The sequence below is a fragment of the Hemicordylus capensis genome, chromosome 17 (genome assembly GCF_027244095.1).
Source record: "Hemicordylus capensis ecotype Gifberg chromosome 17, rHemCap1.1.pri, whole genome shotgun sequence".
Lineage (NCBI taxonomy): Eukaryota > Metazoa > Chordata > Lepidosauria > Squamata > Cordylidae > Hemicordylus > Hemicordylus capensis.
This window is the reverse complement of record NC_069673.1, coordinates 16,147,174-16,166,169: the sequence shown is the minus strand read 5'-3', so window position 1 is coordinate 16,166,169 and position 18,996 is coordinate 16,147,174. Positions and strand designations below refer to the sequence as shown.

The 18,996-nt window shown below is 58.9% G+C and overlaps 1 protein-coding gene across 1 annotated transcript in view; it reads left to right on the top strand.

Moving 5' to 3' along the window:
- Positions 1–18,996, top strand: part of DENND1A (DENN domain containing 1A) — a 172,045-nt gene that overhangs the window by 116,543 nt on the left and 36,506 nt on the right. Inside the window, 2 exon segments of the mRNA XM_053282016.1 lie at positions 1,209–1,310; positions 7,829–7,954. Coding sequence (XP_053137991.1) covers positions 1,209–1,310; positions 7,829–7,954 — 228 coding nt within the window.

Sequence of the window (18,996 nt, the reverse complement as noted above, 5' to 3'; positions counted from 1 at the left end):
GCGCTGCCGCCGCCGCTGCTGTGGGGCATTGATGGGGAGCCCTGTGGTGCCTCTTTTGAAAAAGAGAGGGCAGGTGGAAGCGTCCCTGCAGGGGGCTGGCCCTGGGCTCTTCTGTCTCTCCCCGGCTCAGGCCAAGGCGCCGTCTCGCCCTTCCAGGCCCCCCGGAGCACAGCTCTGCTCGCACCAGGAAAGAGGGGCCGAGGGGGCCCATCCAGAGGTGTGCTTGAGGCACACACCTGGGGTAGCAAGAGGAAGAGACCCCTGGGCCATGATCCGCACGGGTGCTCTCCTGGGCCAAGACAGGAGCTGCCCAAGAGCACCCCACGGTGTGTGTGTGTGGGGGGGGTCAGTTTTGTCGCTCCTGCGCCTTTCAGGCGGGCTTGCAGAGGAGAACGCCCCGGGAGGCTTTGCCCTCCGCATGTGGGCGCAGCAGCACCTTGCGGGGCTGTTCTCCTGGAGGCAGCGCTCCTGGCGTTGGGGGCATCTTGTTGCATGCAATGGGCAGGCCTTTCAGCGGAGCCCGTGGGAGTCTGCCGTGGGCGGCATCTGCCCCCTCGCATAACCCTTTACCTGCAGGCCTTTCTCTGGGGCCTCTCCTCAGCCCCCTGGGTGTGACCGAGAAGCTTCCCCCCTCGCACATTCGCAGGCAGGAAGGAGCCCGTCGGTGGCTCTCCTGCCGCCGGGCTTCTGAGAGGAGCCGAGGCTCCCGAGCTCCGTGTGGGTCCATCCGAGATGTGCCACGCAGGCGGGAAGGGAAGGAGGCCCCGTCCATGTCCGAAGAAGCCGCTGCTCAGTTCTTGGGGGCAGAATCTCCTTTTCAAGGCTGAAGGCTTGTGGACTAGTCTAGGCTTCTGTGTTCAGCCAGGGAGGCGGGAAAGGAAAGGAGCAAAACGGAAGGAAATAGTCCAAGGGGGGCAAAAGGTGAGGAAGAGGGGGCGGGGGCGGGGGGAGTGCTTGCAAGATCAAGCGGGACACACAAGTCCACGGCAGCCCCTCGGTCCCCGGGAAAAATGAGCAGAACCGGAAGCCGAGGAGCTGCTGGAGCCGAGCGGCGGGTTGCATCCTAGCGGGTGGGCCGTTTGAGAGAGTGGCCGGAGGGAGAGGCGCAGTCCGCGCTGGGCTGCAGGAGATCGAGGCGGACTAGAATGCGCGGCATGGTTGAGGCGGCAGAGATAACGGGTCCCTTTCCTTCTGACTGTCATTTCCAGAAAGTGAGAAGTATGGCCCTAGAAGATGTGGTCATCCTGAACGTGGACTCCAACACGCTGGAAACGCCTTTTGATGACCTGCAGAGCCTCCCCAGTGACGTGGTGGGTATTGCCGTGTGCCCCCGTGTCCGGCCCGAGCCCCCTCCCGCTCCGTTTCCCCTCCTCCAGGGCGACGGTGATCCTTCTATCTGCTCAGGCAGCAGGCGGGTGCCCCTCTGAAGATGCGATGCCACGGCCCAGCAGCTTGCCGCTGTCCTCCCGCCCTGGCAGAGCTGGGCTGCAGTTTCCAGAGAGGGCTCTTGGTTGCCCTGGCTGGCCTGCTGCTGCCCCCCTGGGCCGGGGTGGAAGGAGCGGCCGGCTCGCAGGGTCTGGCAGGACTTCCCCGCTCAGCACGTGGCTCATGAGTCGGGGTGGGGGCTTCAGTGCCGCTGAGGACTGACCCAGCCCCCCTTCCTCCCCCCCCCCCCCAGCGCTCTCCATGAGGGGAGGCCGCTGAGGACCGTCCCCACACGAGGGGCTGAGAGTGGCTGGTCCGGGCAGGGCTGCGTTTGGGCTCCTAGCTCATGCTCTTGACCCCTCTCCCCCGCCTGCTCTCACTGCTGCATTTGAGGCCTTGGAAACCCTTCCCTCCTCTTCTCCCCCCTCCCAACCGTGGAGTTCATTGGGACGCGAAGAGTGGCCTGCAGCGAGCTCCGTGGCTGGGCAGGGCTGGGGGGCCCCTTGGGACGGAGAGCTGGTCTGCTGGGCGCGAGCGAGCAGGTGTGGCCCCCCGGGCGAGGCAGGCCCCCGGTTTCCCCGCGGCCTTCCAGTCCATGGCGCCCTTCCGCCGAGTGAGCGGGTGCACTTCTCCAGCCCGCTTGTGTATGGCGAAGGGGCTTGCTGTGCCCTCCCTTCCTCACCCAGAGCACGTGGCCAGACATGGTGGCGTTCTGGGAGGAGGAGGGGCTGGCCCTGGGCTCCACGCACGGGGGAGATGATTGGCCAACACGCCAGTGTCCTCTCGGGTTTTATGGGCCTGCATGAAAGGCAGCCGTTGCGCGAGTGGAGGGGAACATCAGAAGATACCTCGCCAGATAAACCCCCAACGGAAAGCTTTGGAAAGCCATAAATTTTAAGAGACTTCCGTCCGTCCGTCCGCGGTTTCCTTTTGGAGGAGGAGAGAGCAGCGCTGGCCTAGTTGAAACGGCTTGATTCCGTTTTCCGTGGGGCTGCTTCCAGGCTCGCCCCCGGCCATTGGGAAGGGTGCTTGGAGGGTCACGGAAGAGGGGCTGCCAGCACGTCCAGGGGACCGGCTGGGCTTGTAACACAACTGTGCACCGTGTGGGGTTTTTCTTCTCCTCTTTCCCCCATAAGCTGTCCCGTCAACCCAGCTGAGTGCCGAGCTGTCTGGATCAAAGCCCTCGCTTGCGTCCGTCTCCGTCCAGCCCTTCATGTCTCCCGGCCCGTCCTCTCCCCCTGGTTCTGCTCCAGGTACCCAGAGAAGAAAGCAAAGTTCTCCTTTGCTTCCGACTCTTCCCCATTATGGCGCTGGCCGCTAGAGAGCAGGTGTGTTCTCCTTGCTGCTTGCAGGGAGTTTCTGCCGAGCCTTTTCATGCTCCGCGTGTTTGGAGCTCTGCGTGGATCACACAGTTCCTGGCTGCAGGGATATGTTTAGAGTTGATCTTCCACACTGCTTCCCCCCGGGGAGCATGCAGTTCTGGCAAAGCGGTGTCCCTCTGGGCCTCTCTCACATGGAAGCGGCGGAGATCTGTTGAAAGCTGTGCACGAGGAAGAGGCCAGGCAGGCAGCGCTTCCGTAGAGATGCCGAGCCCCTTGAAGAGGCAGCCGGCCCTGCCCAGCTAATCGCCAGGACCCCCTGGCCTGGCCTGTCTGGCTCAGGATTCTGGGCGGGGGCCTCCCCCCCCCCGCCCAGCGGCTTCCAGGCCCTTCAGCCAGGGCTCCACCCTTGGGCTGCAGCCTCTTCCTGCCTTCAGGCTGGGCTTCTGCCCGGAGGGCTGTGAGGAGCTGCTCTCTGCCTGCTTCCGGGGGGACACCTGCTGGCGCCTTCCAGTGCAGTGGCGCATCACCCCCTAGCTGCCTGAAGCCTCGGGGTGGGGCTGGGGCAGAGGATAGCTCTTTGGAAATGAGGCGGAAGTTTGGGGCGGTGCACAAACTTGATAGATCAATCAATCCATGAGCCAGTGGCACCGCTGCTCTCCTTCTCCTTCTCCTTCTCCTCCTTCTCCTGAGCTTCGCGCTTCTGAGGCGGCTGCTTCCCTTGCCCGTGGGGCAGCTGTCCCCGCAGGCCCTGCCCTGGGCCTGAGCCTTGTCCTTGCAACGTATCCGGAATGGGGCGTCGCACTCTTGAAGCCGTCTCCGGGTGATCTCCTCGTCACCCCCAGCTCTTTCCTTGGGCCGGAGGGTCGTCGTGCAGCCTCCCACTGACGCCTCGTGGGAATCCGCCGGCTGGGTTGTGTGCTGTGCTGGGTTCTTCCAAGAGCCGCCTTCTGCACCAAGCAGGACTACTCACAGCAAGGCCGGCTTGCGCTCTCCGGGCTCAAAGCGGCGTGTTTGCAATTGAGGACAGGACAAGCCTTGAGGTTGGGCAACGGAGGCGGGTTGGAGCTCCCGCCCTCACTCCGTCCGCGTGGCCCAGACAGAGGTGGCAGCCCCCTCCAGCTGTTGCTTTGTGGGCTTTCTGCGGGGTGGTGGTGGTGGTGGGGAGTTCCAGCCCGCTCAACTGCCAGGTCTCCTCCAGAGGTGGATGAGGTCAGTCACGTTAGAAATGGCAGAGATCTCCTTTTGGAGGCTGAGTTTTCGGCGCAAGAGCGGCACGGAGTTGGAGAAACGCTCCACCAATCGCCGGGGCTTGAGGACGGCACGGTTTCAGCACCTCAGAATGTGACGCAGGCCTCAAACCTTGTGAACAGGCTAATTGGCTGGTGATTATTGGATGCCGTCAGCGAGGCATCCTCTCTCTTCTCGTTGGTTGGCACGTCCTCCTGAGCAGGAAATCAGACACCGGAGGAGTATTTGCTTCTTGCACACGTCGTGAGCATTCAAACCCGTCGAGTGGATCGCACGAGCGCGGAGCTTGCATTTTCTTGACTGTAGCTCCCCGCCCCCACCCCACCCCTTTTGGGTAAAGGTAACTTGCATTTAAAGCCCTGCCCCCTCCCCGCATTGTGTTTTGCAAGTGAATGTGTTCTTTCTTGTTTTATTCATGTTGACAACTAGAAAGCCTTGGACCTAATTAAAAGAATTTCCACTCGCACCTCTGCTGAACAGATTGCATTTCGAAACATGGTGATAGCTTAAATCTGACCTTTTAATCCTGAGCTGCCAAGAGTATAAAAATCTCCTTTTGAAAACCCTGCCAGGATTGGCTGTGCGTTTCTGTGCCTGCCTGGAGAAGAAACAGCTACTGTCCGAGTCAGGAAAATATGCTGCCATCTCTCACGCAGAGCCGCTGAGCGTTGTGCGCCTGCCTCTGGCTTGTTGGTGGATGGGGCGGAGAGAGGAGAGAGAGCGGGAGAGGGTCTCTGTGCAGCAGCCGGCTCCTCCGACCCGGGCTGACTTTGAGCCAAGAGCGGCTCCAGCATGCCAAGGAGCAGCCAAGGCAGCCGTGCCTCTGAGCATGTACAGTGTGCCCTTCTCCCACTCCAGAGCCGTGAGCCAGTTCACACACAGCTGGGCGTGCCATGCTGTGCTTCAGCCCCTGAAGCCTCTTGTCTATCCTATCCTACAACTTAGAGGCGACAGCTGAGAAGGCCCGATCCCAAGATGAACTGGTGGCACCCGAAGACAGACTGCTCTTGATGATCTGAATGAGTGGTGGGGATCTTGTAGAGAAAGGCACTCTCTCTGGTAACGCGGACCTAAGCCGTCCAAGGCTTGAATGGTAATAACCAGCACTTAGTACTTTGCTCGGAAACATATTCGCAGCCAGAGGAACTGTTTAAGAACAGGCATAATGTGGTGTTTCCAGCACACCCCAGAGAACAATCTGGCAGCCGCATTTTGAGCGAACTGAACTGCTTAAAAAGGCAGCCCTACATAGAGCGCATTGCAGTAGTCCAGCCTGGAGGTAACCAGCTGGTGCACCACTGTTTTCAGGTCATTCTCAAAGAACAAGCAGAGTTGTCAAATCCGTCTCAGCTAAAGTGCTCCTGGCCACAGCCTTAACCTGAGGCACCAGGGAGAAACCTGGGTCCAAGAGCATCTCCATCTTGTTTGGATCCAGCTTCAATTTATTATCTCTGTAGGCAGGCATTTAAAGGGATAACACCATTTCCTGATATTGATGACAAGGAGAAATAGATGCAGGTGTCATCAGTATATGGATAACTTCACGTAGATGTTAAAAAGCATTGGTGACCGAATGGAGCCCTGAGGTTTGCTTGACGTATCTGGAATCATGGCTGAGCCACACACACACCCCAGCCACCCCCCGGCCAGAGCCGGGGTCCTTATACAGGCAATGGTTTGCTGTCAGTCTGCCTTCCAGTGGAGCTTGGGGACACTTTCTGTTCAGATGGGCATCCCTGGTTTTGATGAGCAGAAGGCAAGGGCAGGAGCATCTTGTCTCTTCAGCGACTGTCTTAGAAGCCATGGAAGGCTGAAGCCAGAGAAGACCCAGCACCTTTTCTGACTTAACAGTGGGGTGGTTCTTGGCACGGCTGCCGAGTTGACGGAGAAGAAATTGACTCCTTTCTGGAAGGCGGCAAAGATGGTGGCGAAGACGACAACCAGGGTGCGGTGGCCACTGGTGAGGGGCAGGCAGATGAAGAGGCTGAGTCCCAGGGGGGCGTGGCAAGGTGTACATGGAAGCTCCAAGGTGGGGGGCATTTCTGGCTCGTTCTGGGCAGGATAACCTCCCGACTCAGTGGCACGGCACAGGTATCCAAGAGGCCTCAGAACCCACTTGCCAGCCTACATTGCCTGGCATGTCGCGAGTCCTAACGAGCGAAGGGGAGCCCCCAGAGTGCCCCTAGGCACCCCAAGGCGAGTGCTTTTTGGGGAGTGAGCATGTGTCAGCACAGGAAGGGGTGTGCGAGTTAGAATTTGCGCGGTTACCACCGTGGAGTCCTTCTTTGTGTAAATGGTAATGAGACGGTGAGGTCTGTGTGCTCACCTGAAGTGCAGCTCTGTGAATCGGAGGCAATTAAACACCTCCAGGATATGAAAGGGAAAGGGCTGTGAAGGTTAAGTGAGGCATAATCTGGTGCACAGGTGGCAGCAGCCAGCCAGCCAGCCCGGAAGGCGGTTGGTCTCCCTGGGCAGGGGCTTTTTTGGTGGGCTGTGGCCGATTCCCCACCCCACTTGCACGGGCTGCTCTTCTCGGGGATTCACCCGACGTAAGTGGAGATGCTGGCTCAGAAGACTTCATTGCATTTGATACACGTTATGTCATTCCCACTCTGTGTGTGTGAGAGAGAGAGAGCGCGCGCACGCTTCACTAGCTCCCCATTTCTCTGTGCATGGAATTGGCGACAAGGTATATTTTGGCCCGTTTCCCCCTCCCCTTCGAGGAAGTCTGCTCAAGAGCAAAACGGAACCCTGCGGTGTCCCCTCCAACAGGGGTTCCCAGAGGTTGTGGACGACGACTCCCAGAATCCCCAGCCAAAGGCCACTGCAGCGGGGGGATGCTGGGCGTTTGAGTGAGCGACACCTGGGGATCCCTGTTGGAGGGAGCAGTGGGACCCTGAGCCGCTGCTGCTCGGGCTAGGCCAGCGTGGGCCCTCCTTCCTCCCAAGCCAAGGGGAAGCTGCTGGGGTGCTTCATGGCGTGTGCACGTTTAGGGCCAGGGCTGCCCAACCGGAGGTCCTCCCGATGTTGCTGAGCCACAACCCCCATCCTCCCCAACACGGGGAGAGCCACCGGTTGGGCAGCCCTGTTGGGTGGGCTTTCGGCTCCGCTCTCCAAGTGCAGCTCACAAAGCGCTTGGCATGAAAACAGGAATGTTGCCGTTTGGATCAAAGCGTAAACTAGCAGAGGGGAAGCTGTAGCCCCACAAATCAGGACTGAAGCCCCCTTTGAAGAGAAGTGAAGGCAGATGCTGGGCTACGGCTCAGCGCTTTGGGGTGGGTGTTTCCCAGGTGGCCACTCCCACCCAAGGGCCCCTGAGCCCCATCAGAAGAAGTGGCTCCCTCCCTGGGGGTCATCCTGTTGGGGCTTGAGGGGCTGCCACCGTCCAGGCCCTGCTTCTAGCTGATGATGTGTTAGCTTTGTGGAGCAGGATCCTTGATCTTAACGGGGGGCAGAGATATGGGGAGAGGTGGCCAGCCAGTCTCTTGACTTGCCCCCAAGGAGTTCCGAGGGACGCCCATCCGATTCCCAGAGGTGCTCCAGCTGGGGAGCTGGCTTAGTTCAGACTCGGTCTTCGGGCCATGCTCTGCTGTACTCTGCCACCACACGAGCCCTAATCTTCCCTTCGGGGTCCAGAGCCCGGTGAAGTGGCGCTCAAGGAGCCTTCTGGGGGGGCAGCTGCCCGGGGCCTGCCTCCCGCCTCCCTGTGGCCCTCCCCGCTGCTGCCGCCGCTGCCTCCGCCACAACACAAGTCCTTTGGACACCTCCTTCGTGTGTGTCTCCCAGGCTGGTCCCTGATGGGCAAACTCTGCTGCTGCTTGTTGTTGCTCCAGGTCTCCGCGCTGAAGAGCCGGCTGAAGAAGGTCTCCATGGCCACTGGGGACGGTGTGGCCAGAGCGTTCCTGAAGGCCCAGGCGGCCTTCTTTGGAAGCTACCGAAGCGCCCTGAAGATCGAACCCGTAAGTTGCCTGCCGCTGTCCGGGGGGGGGGGGGGCAGGAGCGGGGCTGGTGCCTTTTGGCCCTGCGGGAGAGCAGAGCAGAGGCACGTCCAGTGGAGAGTCGTCCTTTGGGGTGGGCCTGCGAGTGATCAGCCAAAGGCTCTGGTGGGATCCGGAGAGAGCAAACCAGCCCACGGGGCCCGTCCTGTGTTGGAGGAGGAGAGAGGACTTGGACTTCGCCTGCGACTCTCTGCCAGCCCGCAAGGGAGTCTGTGTGTTCCCGAACAGGAGGCCACCTTTCGTCCCGGGCCGTGGTGCTCTGGGCATCCCCCTTTAACGGTCCATCTAAAAACGCTGTTGAGTCAGCAGGACTCTGTCAGTTGTCCCTGGGATGCCGGAGGAAAATCCACCCACCAAGTCTTCCAGAATGTCAGAGCAGATGGATCTGTGCGCGCCTCTTTCTCCGGCTCATTAAAGTGTCAGGTGTGAGCAGGAGGCCTCTCAGGTCCCAGCTGAGCCTTAATTCCCAGCCATGTAAATCAGGGCTTTAGAGGCCCTGCAGCTCCCCAACTCCTAAGCCTGCCTGATCCGTGGCAGGCAGGAGTCAGCCTCTTGCCTCGGTGCTGCTGGTTGCCTGGCAACTTGCGGGTGTGTTGTGGGCACCCATCCCACTTGGGGGGCATGGAAGGATCGGAAGGGAGCGCTTTGCATTGAGCCGGACCAACGGGCCGGCCTCTCTCCGGAGCCCTCGCTGGTTAGGGTTGAGGAGGTGGGCGGTCTCCTGAGGGATGGATCCGATGACCCCCCCGGCGTTGTCCACCTTCTGAGGAATCCTTCTTGGGCTGCGTTTTCGCTTGTGGGGAGAAACGCCAACATCTCCTTTCCAGATCTCGCTGCTCTCTGCCAAAAGTCCTACCTCTCCAAATCAGATGCCTTGCAGTGCCTTGAAGGAAGGGCATGCTCAGAAGCCCCCTTGTTGGGAAAGGGGTGTGGTGGTGGTGTGGGGCCGAGGGTTTGTGGCAGGAAGCAACCCATCGAGGCCAGTGCCGGAGCCCCGTTCCCTCTTGGCGGCGCGGCTCTCCGAGGAGGCAGAGACATGATCTCTCCGTCGGTCGGTAAAGCCCCAGATCTGGGCCCCGCGTTCATCAAATTAAGCGGCCGTTGTTCTGGCCGTCGTAGGGAAATTGAGCAAATGCCACTCTGTAAATACGACTGCGCATTTCGCTTCTTAAACGGTGAAATGCTAAAGGTTAAAAAGCTCTTTCAACCAATTCTTCCCCGTAAATAGTCATTTTAATTGCTTAATATTGTGGCGTTTAAATATTTATAGCCATATTGAGCACTGGTGATGGTGGAAGGAGAGAGCGAAGGAGAGAGCAACTTTAAAGTTTCTCCCGCAGAAGCCGAAGTGGTGGGATGCTCTTTCCTAGATTGCCACCTCGTGGCCAGAGGCAGCTCCGCTCCTGGCTTGCTGCCGCAGAAGGGGCTTCTTCCTTCTGTCCAGAGCTAAGCGTCACCTTCTCAATGATTCCTAGAATAACGAGCCCGTCTCTGCAGTTTGGGCTCCGGTCGTGAAGTGAATGAATAGGAAGCCAAAGGTTGGACTAGGACGTTCCAGTGCCCCGGCCCTGCTCCAGCCTGCCCGGCTGCACAGAGACCCTCCGCTCCCTCGGTCCTTGTGAAGAGGCCTCCCATTCTCCTGGGCCCCCCAAACCCTGCCTCCTCATGAGTCTTTGGTTAGGTCCCTGCCACCACTTCCCCCAAACAAGCCACCATTTTGCCCTCTCCCCCAGCTCCCCAACTCTCCTTCTCCCTAGCCCCCCTCTGAGGCTTTTCCTAACTGGCTTTTTGCCTTCCCTCCGTGGTTTGTTGATGCTTTGTTCCCCTGACACCTCCCCTCTGAGAGCAGTGGATGTTTGTGAACATTCCGTGACTTCACGGCACTTCAGCTGGTGCGAGGGGCCACGGCTGCTCTTGAGCTTTCGGGCCAGTGAGCTGCCTGTAGGAAGGACTTTGGAGCAGAGGGGCTTCAGATGGCCCCCGGCACGCCCTGCCCTTTCAGCAGAGCTTTCTCGCCTGTAGAGAGGACGAAAGCACCAACCTTCCTCCCCTTGTCCTTTTTTAAGGCCCGGCCTAGATCACTTCAAATTTAGCAGCCCGGGTTGTCAAGGTAACAAACCTTTCATTCTTTGCCAAGCTCTGGGTGGGAGGGTGCGAGGAGGAGGAGGAGGAGGAGGAGGAGAGAGAGAGAGCCTGAATCCCCATCTTTTCTTCCTTATTGGCATAATTGGTCTGAGCCCAGTTTGGGAGAATCTGATGGTCGTGGTAGCAAAGGCCGGAGGGACAGGAGAAAGACGCAGGAAAGGCGTCTCTTTAATTGGTGTTTGCTGAGGTTGCATTAGCGTAGTAAGATTGGAAGGAAAAACAGATAAGCCGCCCTTGTTTCCACAGTTGGGCGGAAATTTTAGAATGGCTGCAACCAATGAGCCAGTTTTTCTTAGAGTTGTGCCCATGTGTCTCTGTTCCCGACTATGCTGGGATGGGCTTTATTCAGAAATCCTGACCCTTCTCCCATGAAGCAAGCAACTGGTCACTCAGTCGGGTCTTCCTTTTTTAAAAACGAAATCAAGTTTGACTTCTCCAGTGAAGGTACTATCATTTAAAATAAAATTAAATTTGCGGTTTATATGTAGGGGCAACCCAGAAGTTGAACTGACACTGAAGATAAGCGGTGCAAACATCAACCTCAGTAATATTGTGAACTAAATGGTGGCCGATTTTCATGTTCTCCCCCCCCCTTACTGATTTAACTCTACGCAGGTGAGGAAGAGCAGTGCTTCAGTGTCTGCTTTATGGCGGACCCTCCTACAGCTCTGAGTTTTCTTGAGTTTGAATCCAGCTGGAAATCTTCTCCAGTTGAGATGAAAGGCAACATCTCTGAGCATGGGAGTGGATGGCCCTCTCCACTCCCATACACACTGATGCTTTTTCCTTGACAAATTTAATTGCTAATTAGCTGAGGGCCAAGAGCGGGATGGGATGTTTGTTTTTAGTTGTCCTGCAGCATTACTTTGCGGGGTGGGGGGGCGGTTCTGCAGGTGAAGCGGACATGGCGTCGGCCGCAGCTGCTGCTAGAACTCCTGAGCAGCTCAGCATCTCTTCCTGGGAAGGTTCTGGCTGCCCAGTGCAATCTGGCTCCCTCCAGCAGGCTGGCGGGAGATGTTAGTCCACTCGGGGGCAGAGGGTGGAGGCTTGTTCTGCAGTGGCCCCGCTGCCCTGGATCTCTCTTGCCCAGTGCCAGGTGAAGGCCACACGGTCCTCTTGGGCTCCTCAAGGCAGGCGGGGTCTTTCCATGGTCTCTGCTCCACGGCTTTCCTCTGCTGTTCTGGCATGTTTATCCCTTTCCCTGCTGCTTTTGCTATTTCATTGTGTGTGTGTGGTTATAATGGCTTCCGTGTCGTCTTCCTTGTGTCTCCTTGTTGGGAGCTGCCTCGGGGCCATTCGCCAGCGAAAGGAGGGCGAGGTTCATAAGCAGGTAGATGTTGCCAAAGGCTGCTCTGCGGCTGCCCAAGAGTAACCTCGTGGGGCAGGAGGCTGGCCAGAGAGACCCGTGGGCCTGGTGGACAGTGGGAAGCCGACCCCACGTAGTAGCTGAAGATGCTTGATGCTGGGAGTTTGCTGCTGCCTTCGGGGAAAGCAGGTCCAGGTAGTGGAACCAAGACCGGAGAGTCCTTGGAATGCCCATTGGTTCTTCGAGGTGAGGAAGGCTTTCCCTTCATGCTGCGACAGCATTTGTGTCTTTGAATTTGAATAGGCCCCAGATTTGGTACAGCAACCTATCGCCATTTGTATAATGAGTTCTGCTCACTGACGTTTCTATTTAAACTCTGGCATGTAGAAGGTGCGGTGTGGCTTGGCGGAGCCGGCTGGGAGGGGCCTCGGGAGGCCCTGCTGGTGGGGGCTTGCCACGTCCTCCGCGGCGCCCTTGCCTGCCCAAGCGCCTGCCTGGGCAGCAGCTGTGGGAGAGGCCTCCGGCTCCCCCGGACTGGGCGTCCATGGGAGCAGAGGCGGCTCTGAATGCCAGGCGGCTTGGAGTGCTTGCTGTGGAGGGCCACGCTTGGGGCATCTTTCCAGGGGCCGTGCAAGACCATTCCCAGTGGGGGCAGGCTTCGGGGTGCCCGGTCAAGCTGGAACCGGAATCGGGGCCTGCAGCAGCTCAGCTGATTGGTGTCGGTCGGATCCCTTCTTCAAGAGGCGATGGCTCCTCCCTCCGATGCCCTGGAGTGGGTCGAGCGAGAAGTCGGAATAAACCTGAGGCAGAATTTGCCAGTCGGTAGGGTTGTGCACCTCAGTCGTTGACTGACGGGCCTCTGTTTGGTTTTATTTAGTGAGTTCTGTTTATATGCTGCGCCTGATATGTGCGCTTCTAGATGGTGTATACAATTTAAAGCAACAAATATAAAGCCGAGTTGAAACAATTCCACAGGTTAAAAAAGTTAAAACCATTTCATGGCATGAGAACAATTTAACAGTTTAGAATTCTTAAGTTCAGGAGGGTCTTGAAGGTTTTCCTAAAAGCAAACCGAGATGGAGATGCTCTTACCTGGACAGGTTGACCTCCTGTCAAAGCCCCGTGGCAGCCACCGAGAAGGCCCGGCCCCGAGTCACCCTCCCCAGTGGCACCCGCCAGCCGACCTCTCCAGATGCTCTCTAGTGGGGAGGGGGAAATGGAAGCCCTCTGCTCCCCTCCAGGGAGGTCTCTGAGAGGAAGCCCCTCCCGGGACATTTCCCAGGAGGGCAACTTCCCTCAGCCGCCGGGGCAGAGTGAGCAGAGTCCAAGACCCCCTCTCGGTCCCTGCAGATTCTGCTGGTGGTCCTGCTAATCGGTCCTAAGAGGGCCGTTCCTCTGAAACGGCTCTGTGCTCCGCCTGTGAGTGAAGCAGCGTACCAGGAAGCAGGCGGCCGCCTTGGTGAGCAGACTGCAGGATCCACTCCAGAGTCACAACATCCAGTGTCCCAAATGGGCCTGGTAATATTTCTGCTCTTGGAACGGCCTGGGAGAAGTGCAGTGGCATCTGATTAATGGTGTCGGATGCTCCCCAGATCCCTCCGCCTTTGTGGAGGGGGGTGGCCCCGTTTGCCTTCTAGGCAGGTGCTGAAGAAATAAGAAGTGCCTTTATTCAAAAGCTGCTTTAAATCTCCCCATTACGAGAGAAGGATTTAGATGCTTAGAACTGGCAGGGTAATATTTTAGCCTCGGCGGAGAGGGAGGGGAAGTGCTCGGTGGATCAATGATTCCACGGTGACTCCCTTGCCCGACTTTCGGTGTCTCTGCCTTTTATTTTACGCTTGACTTTTGCTGCTCTTTTATTTTATCTCTGCATTTCGACGCACTTGCCGCCTGTCTCCCTCCCCGCTTGTGTTCCACTTGTCATTGAGAGCGAGCGCGGCCCGAACACACCGCTGCAGAAGCTGCCATGCAGGAGAAGTTGGCGAGGCAGGCTCTGCTCATGACGCACTGGGGATGGGCCGGAAGAGCGGCCGGCCACTGGATGGCTTTCCGTGGAAGGCACGCTGCTGGTTATGTGTCTTCCCTGTCAGGGGAAAAGTCCCTTCTCGTTGGGGGGAGAGGCAGGTTTCCCCTTCGGAGGAGTCCCGTGTGTGAAAATGGGGGGAAACACTTGGGGGCGCGGGGCTGAGTTTGGGGTGCCCTGCTGCTGGGTTGGAGGCCGCCATTCGCTTCAGCCCTGGACCCTTCTCTGCCTGGAGCCCTGGAGAGCCGCTGCCCGTCCAAGTGGGCAAGGCTGAGCTGGACAGACCAGTGTCTTGGCTCGCAAGAAGGCCGCTGCTTAGGGGCAGGTAGGTATTGCTGCCTCCCGGTTCACCAGCTCTGGAGCTCTCTGGGGAAACTGAGGCAGAAGCGGCTTGCGCTCAGTGGCGCCAGCCCCCCGGTGCCACTGCCACGTGGTTAGAGGAGCACTTTCCGCATCGTTGCCAGAATGTGAGGACCTGGCACCATCCTCCAAACGGTTGAATCGATACCCCGTGGACAAGGCAGCGCTGGGTCCTTGGTGAAGCCTTCCGTTCCTCACCCTTGGAAAGATGGAGCCTCCCGCAAACTGTGTGGCACACCCGGAGGAGAAGGGCCTCCCCTGCCAGCAAGACGGCTCTGGCCCCTCACAGCCACTTAACGGAGGAGGAGTCTGGGAGGCATCCCTGGGTCGCCTGCATCCCCGTGCCCCTCGCCGGATCTGCCCTCCTTGAGTCAGGCGGGTGGGAAGGAGAACTTCTCCCTTGACTGCCGGGCTTCCGTTCCCATTTGTTCTGTGACGAGCTGCCTGGCAAAGACAGATCTCTGCTGTGACTGAAATATGCATTTTGTAAACCGCAACTTTCCGTGCTATTTAAATCAGCCGTGTATGTACCGCGCACGAGAGATGTATGCCAAGAACAGCTGGGAGCCCTTTCCTCCGCGTTGCAGTGGGTGCCGAGACGTCTCTCTCCAGTCACCCAAAGTGCTCTGCGGAGGAGACACCTTTATGCTAATTAGGAGCTCCATTTCTGTCTTCCTTCCACGAGGAGGATGATTTTTGGAATACAATTAGCGCATCAGGCGAGCCTCACCTGGTCTCCCTTTGTTTAGCTCTGACACCTCCTTGATGTCGAGACGTGTGTTTGTTTCTCTGCTTTGAACTCCATCGTTGGTAATAAAGACGAAGGGTTTTAAAAAAAACAAAAACATATTTCCTATTAAAGAGATACAATTAGTCTGCATTGTTAGATGAACGATATACATATTGAAGCGAGTTCTTTACTGATTTGCTCGGAAGATCACAGCAAGAATCGTGTAAGGATTTTGGAGTCCATAGCCAACCAAAAGCGTTTCTTGGGAACGGGACGGAGCCCCCTTCCAAAGAAGGATGACGACTCTGCAGGTGCCGCAGCGTGCACGCCGTGTGGTTTTCTTTCCTGTAAGGGAGCGGCGGGAGTGAGATGCCCACCCGGGGGTCTGCATAAACGGTATGTGGACGTTGCCAGAAAGGAGAGTGAGCAGGCAGGAATGTGGGCAGTGGGCATGCCTCTGCCCCCGCCTCTGCCGCTTCACCACACTTGCACCCCTGTGCCGAGGAGGCCTAGACTTTGTCCATCCTGGCCACGATCCCGTGGACTTGGCTGCCATCCAGTGCCTTCCTTGTGGACGGGGGTTAGGAGAGAGCAACCTGGGGGTGCCTCTGGGCACTGTTGAATCCAGGGCACCTGCATCCGAGTCCGGTTCTTGGCCCCCCACCTGTCCCCAGGTGACGGGGGGCTGGGGGGGCCTCAGCGCTCGTCTGGATCTTCTGGCAAGCAGGGTCAGTAAGGCACCTGCAGGGTTGTGGGTGGCAGGCAGGAGAACAGGGTTTGCCAGCTGCTTTGCCTTGTTTGGAATCCCTCTCCTACCCCAAACTCCACCTTCACGGCACCTTCCTGCACAAAAGGCTGTGCTGAGCTGGGGATGCTTCAGGCACAAGGGGGAGGCCTGAACCAGAAACCGCCGGAAGCCCAGCGTGACCCCCCCACACACACACACTAATGCCACTTCAAGCGGGCAGCCCCTGCTCTTGTTGCCTTTAAGGGAGGTCTGTCTTGTGAGGGGCCACTTCATGACCTCCCGCTCCATCCCGGCAGAGAACCATCCAATCCAGGTGGGGGGCATGCAGCGTGCTGTGCCGTGCCGCTGTTCCCAATCCCGTGGCAGCCCCCAAACCCGTTTGTTGTGCTTGCCAGATCTCTAGGGGATTGGCAGCACACCCGCAAGGGGGTCTCCTAGTGCAGCAAGTGGGATGGCCGTGGGTTGGCTAACAGGTCCTCTGCTGTGGCCGGCGTTGTGCTAGCCACTCGCCTCTCACAATCGTGCCCCCCCCCACCGCCTGTAAAGCAGGAGGAGTCCTGGCTGCCTTTGGGTCTCAGGCCTGCGGCGACACCCTTGTAGGTTTGCGCAAGTCCTCCCAGCGGGGGGTGCAGAAGGCAATTGGCCCTGCGGCCCCAGGCGCCCTTTTGCAACGGACTCCGCTCCACCGCTCAGCCGCCATTGGAAGTCCGGCTCTGGCTGGCAGACCTGGGGCTTCTCGTAAGCAGCCAAGTGGGTCTCATTCGTTGGAAAGTCCCACGCGTCTGCTGCAAAAGGACAGGCAGAACCGCTCTCATCCCTCTGGCAACTTGGACCTCCCTGGCAAAACCCCGGCTGCATTCCTGACCAGGCTTTCTTGGGCATCTTTGAAGCAAAGGGAGCCAGTCGCTCCCCGGTTCCTCTGGCCTGCTACGTGGGCTTCCTCCGGAAACGTCCCAGGGCTGGCCTGAGCCTTCCGCCTCGTCTTGGCTCCAGCGGCTCTCCGGGTCTTTCACCAGCCGAGCACCTTCCCCTGCCTCCTTGGCACGCAACATGGCCCTCTCTTCCGTGGACTCAGCTGGGCCTTGTTCAAGGCCCTTCATGTCCACCCGGAGCAGGAGCAGCCAAGGTGGCCTCCGTGGACGTCCCTGAGACCAGGTTTCCCTCTGGAGTTTGGGGGGCGCCTTTGCTTGGAGGCTGAAGTCTCAGGTGGAGGAGTCTCTCTCCGGGCCCCAGGACACCTTGGCTGCCGGCCAGCTTGTCAGAAAAGACTCTCTCCAGCTCTCCCGAAGCCAGTTAGCAAGACGGCAGCGTGGCTTCTTCCTTCCATCAGCCTGGAGAGCCCAGGTTCCCAGCCTGGCTTGAAAAGGGGAATCATCCCAGCACTCGAGGTTGGCTTCTTTTACAGATAGAGGGCTTCAGAGTGGACACGACACAAGGCCATAAGGACTGCCCTGCTGGATCAGGCCCAAGGCAGCCCAGCCAGTCTCGCCTCCCGCAGTGGCCCACCAGATTCCTCTGGGAAGCCCACAGGGGGCAGGAGGGGAGAGGGCACGACCCCCCCCCCGCCCTTGCTCCCCAGCCACTGGTACTTAAGGGCATCCTGCCTCTGAGGCTGGAGGGGGCCTGTAGTCACCAGACTAGCAGCCGTGGACAGCCCTGTCCCCCGTGGATTTGTCTCTTGAAGCCCTCTAGGCTGCTGGCCCTCGCCACGTCCCGTGGCAGAGAATTCCCTGGATTGATTATGCCCTGGTCTTAAAACCCCCAACTTTAAGTTTCATGGGATGACCCCTAGTTCTAGTGGTGTTGAGAGAGGGAGAGGCATTGCTCTCTGCCCACTCTCTCTATGCCGTGCATAATTGTATACACCTCGATCATGTCTCCCCTCAGTCGCCTCTTCTCCAAAGTCAAGAGCCCCAGGTGCTGCCGCCGAGCCTCCTCAGGATCCTCTGGGTGGCCCTCTTCCAGTTCTGGGAAAGGCGCAGCTATTCCGTGGAAAGGACCCACCCATGGAGCAGATGGGTCTGTTTGGTGTGTGTGTACAGTTGGAGTTCTGTGCGGCAAAGATGAAGCCAAGCTGCCGGTCTCCAAGGAGGACTTCTTGCTCTCTGGATTTGAAATGTTATGTCTGGGCTGTGCCCAAAGATGGCCCTTCCTGGCCTCCCGTTTCAATCCTGGGGGGTGGCCCTTCTGCTCTCAGCGGCCTCTCCGTGGACGCTCTTTCTGCCAGCCGGGGCCAAATGGCTCCCTGTCTGTCCAGGCCGCATGGGTGCTGAAGGAAACAGCCATCCTTGGTGAGAGCCGGGGCTAGAGCGGCACTTGCACGCCTCTGGAGACGGGGCCAGCCCAGGATGTGTGGAAAGGAAGCGTGTCGGAGAGGCCCAGCGGGAGAGTGCCTAGAGAAGCTCCTGCGTTCCTCTGCGCCATTGCACTCGGAAGCCTTCTGAAACCCGGGGGGGGGGCGCGTGTGAGGCTACCCCCACTAATCGGCCGCTGGAGGGGTCTGCCTTGCGGAGGCCTGGGTGCTATTCCTGAGAGCTGCCCCATCGCCCTGAGCCCCGGCTGCAGCTTCTGCTGGAGATTCCCCACCCTACCCGCGGGGAGCGGAGAAGGCACCCCTGGCGTCCTTGGTGAGGGCCGGCCCATGCCACGCCTGTGGGGCTTGCGGGCTTCTTCCTGGAGGGCCGGCCCGGGTGGCGGTGGCAGCAGCCTGCTGAGGAGTTGAGGGCAGCCCCCTTGCCCAGCCTCTGCTGGCATCTGGGGTGCTTGAGCCCCCCGGAAGGTGCCTGGCCAGGCCTTCGGGTGAATTTGCCAGCCGACTCAGCGTCACGGAGGAGCCAGATCACGGCTGTGCTGGGGTAGAGATGGCAGAACTTAATGAGGAGCTGCTCTGAGCTGCAGCTGATGCCAGACCCTTCCCCCTTTACACCTAATTAGCCTCATTAATGAGCTCTTCTGCACTCCACAGAGAGGGCCTCCTCCCTGGAATAGCAGGCAAAAAATACCTCTCCCAGGTAGATGTGCTGAAACCTTTAATTATGGTCCACGTCTGACTTCGGCAAGGAGGGGACGGATGGGTGACTGGAAGCCGGTGTGTTTACCAGGGCTGTGGCTCCAGATGGTTAACCCTTAAGACGCCTCCAAGCCCTGTAAGGAACGTGTGCCATGGTGGCGGCGGCAGCAGCGTGGTGGGAAATCAGGCCCTTGGAGATGCTGCTGCTGCTGCTGCTGCTTTTGCCTGGGTGGGTGTGTGGCCAGGGGCCCCCTGGGCAGGGACTGAGCCCCGGCTGGGCATGCCAGAGGTCCCAGGTTCCGTCCCGGGCAGCATCTCCAGGGAGGGCTGGGAAAGACCCAGCTTGCTCTGAAACCCCGGAGAGCATTTTGTCGGAGTGGTCAGTGCTGAGCTTGGTTGGCCGAGGGTCTGGCTTGGAAGAAGGCCACTGGGAACGGTGTTGGGGTCTCCTTGCCACTCCCCTTTTCAACCAAACAAGCTTCCCAAGTGGTCCGTGTAGACTTGCTTGCTACCAAAGGACCAAAAGGTCTCCAGTCACCCTGGGAGGACTGGCCTGGCTGCTCGGAGGTCAGATCCCCGCTCCTCCGCTCGCTCTCGCAGAGCTGCCTTTCCCCGGGCTGGCCAAAGAGAGAGCGGCCCAGGCGGAGATGTCCTTACAGCCTCCCTGGAAGAGGCCAGGTG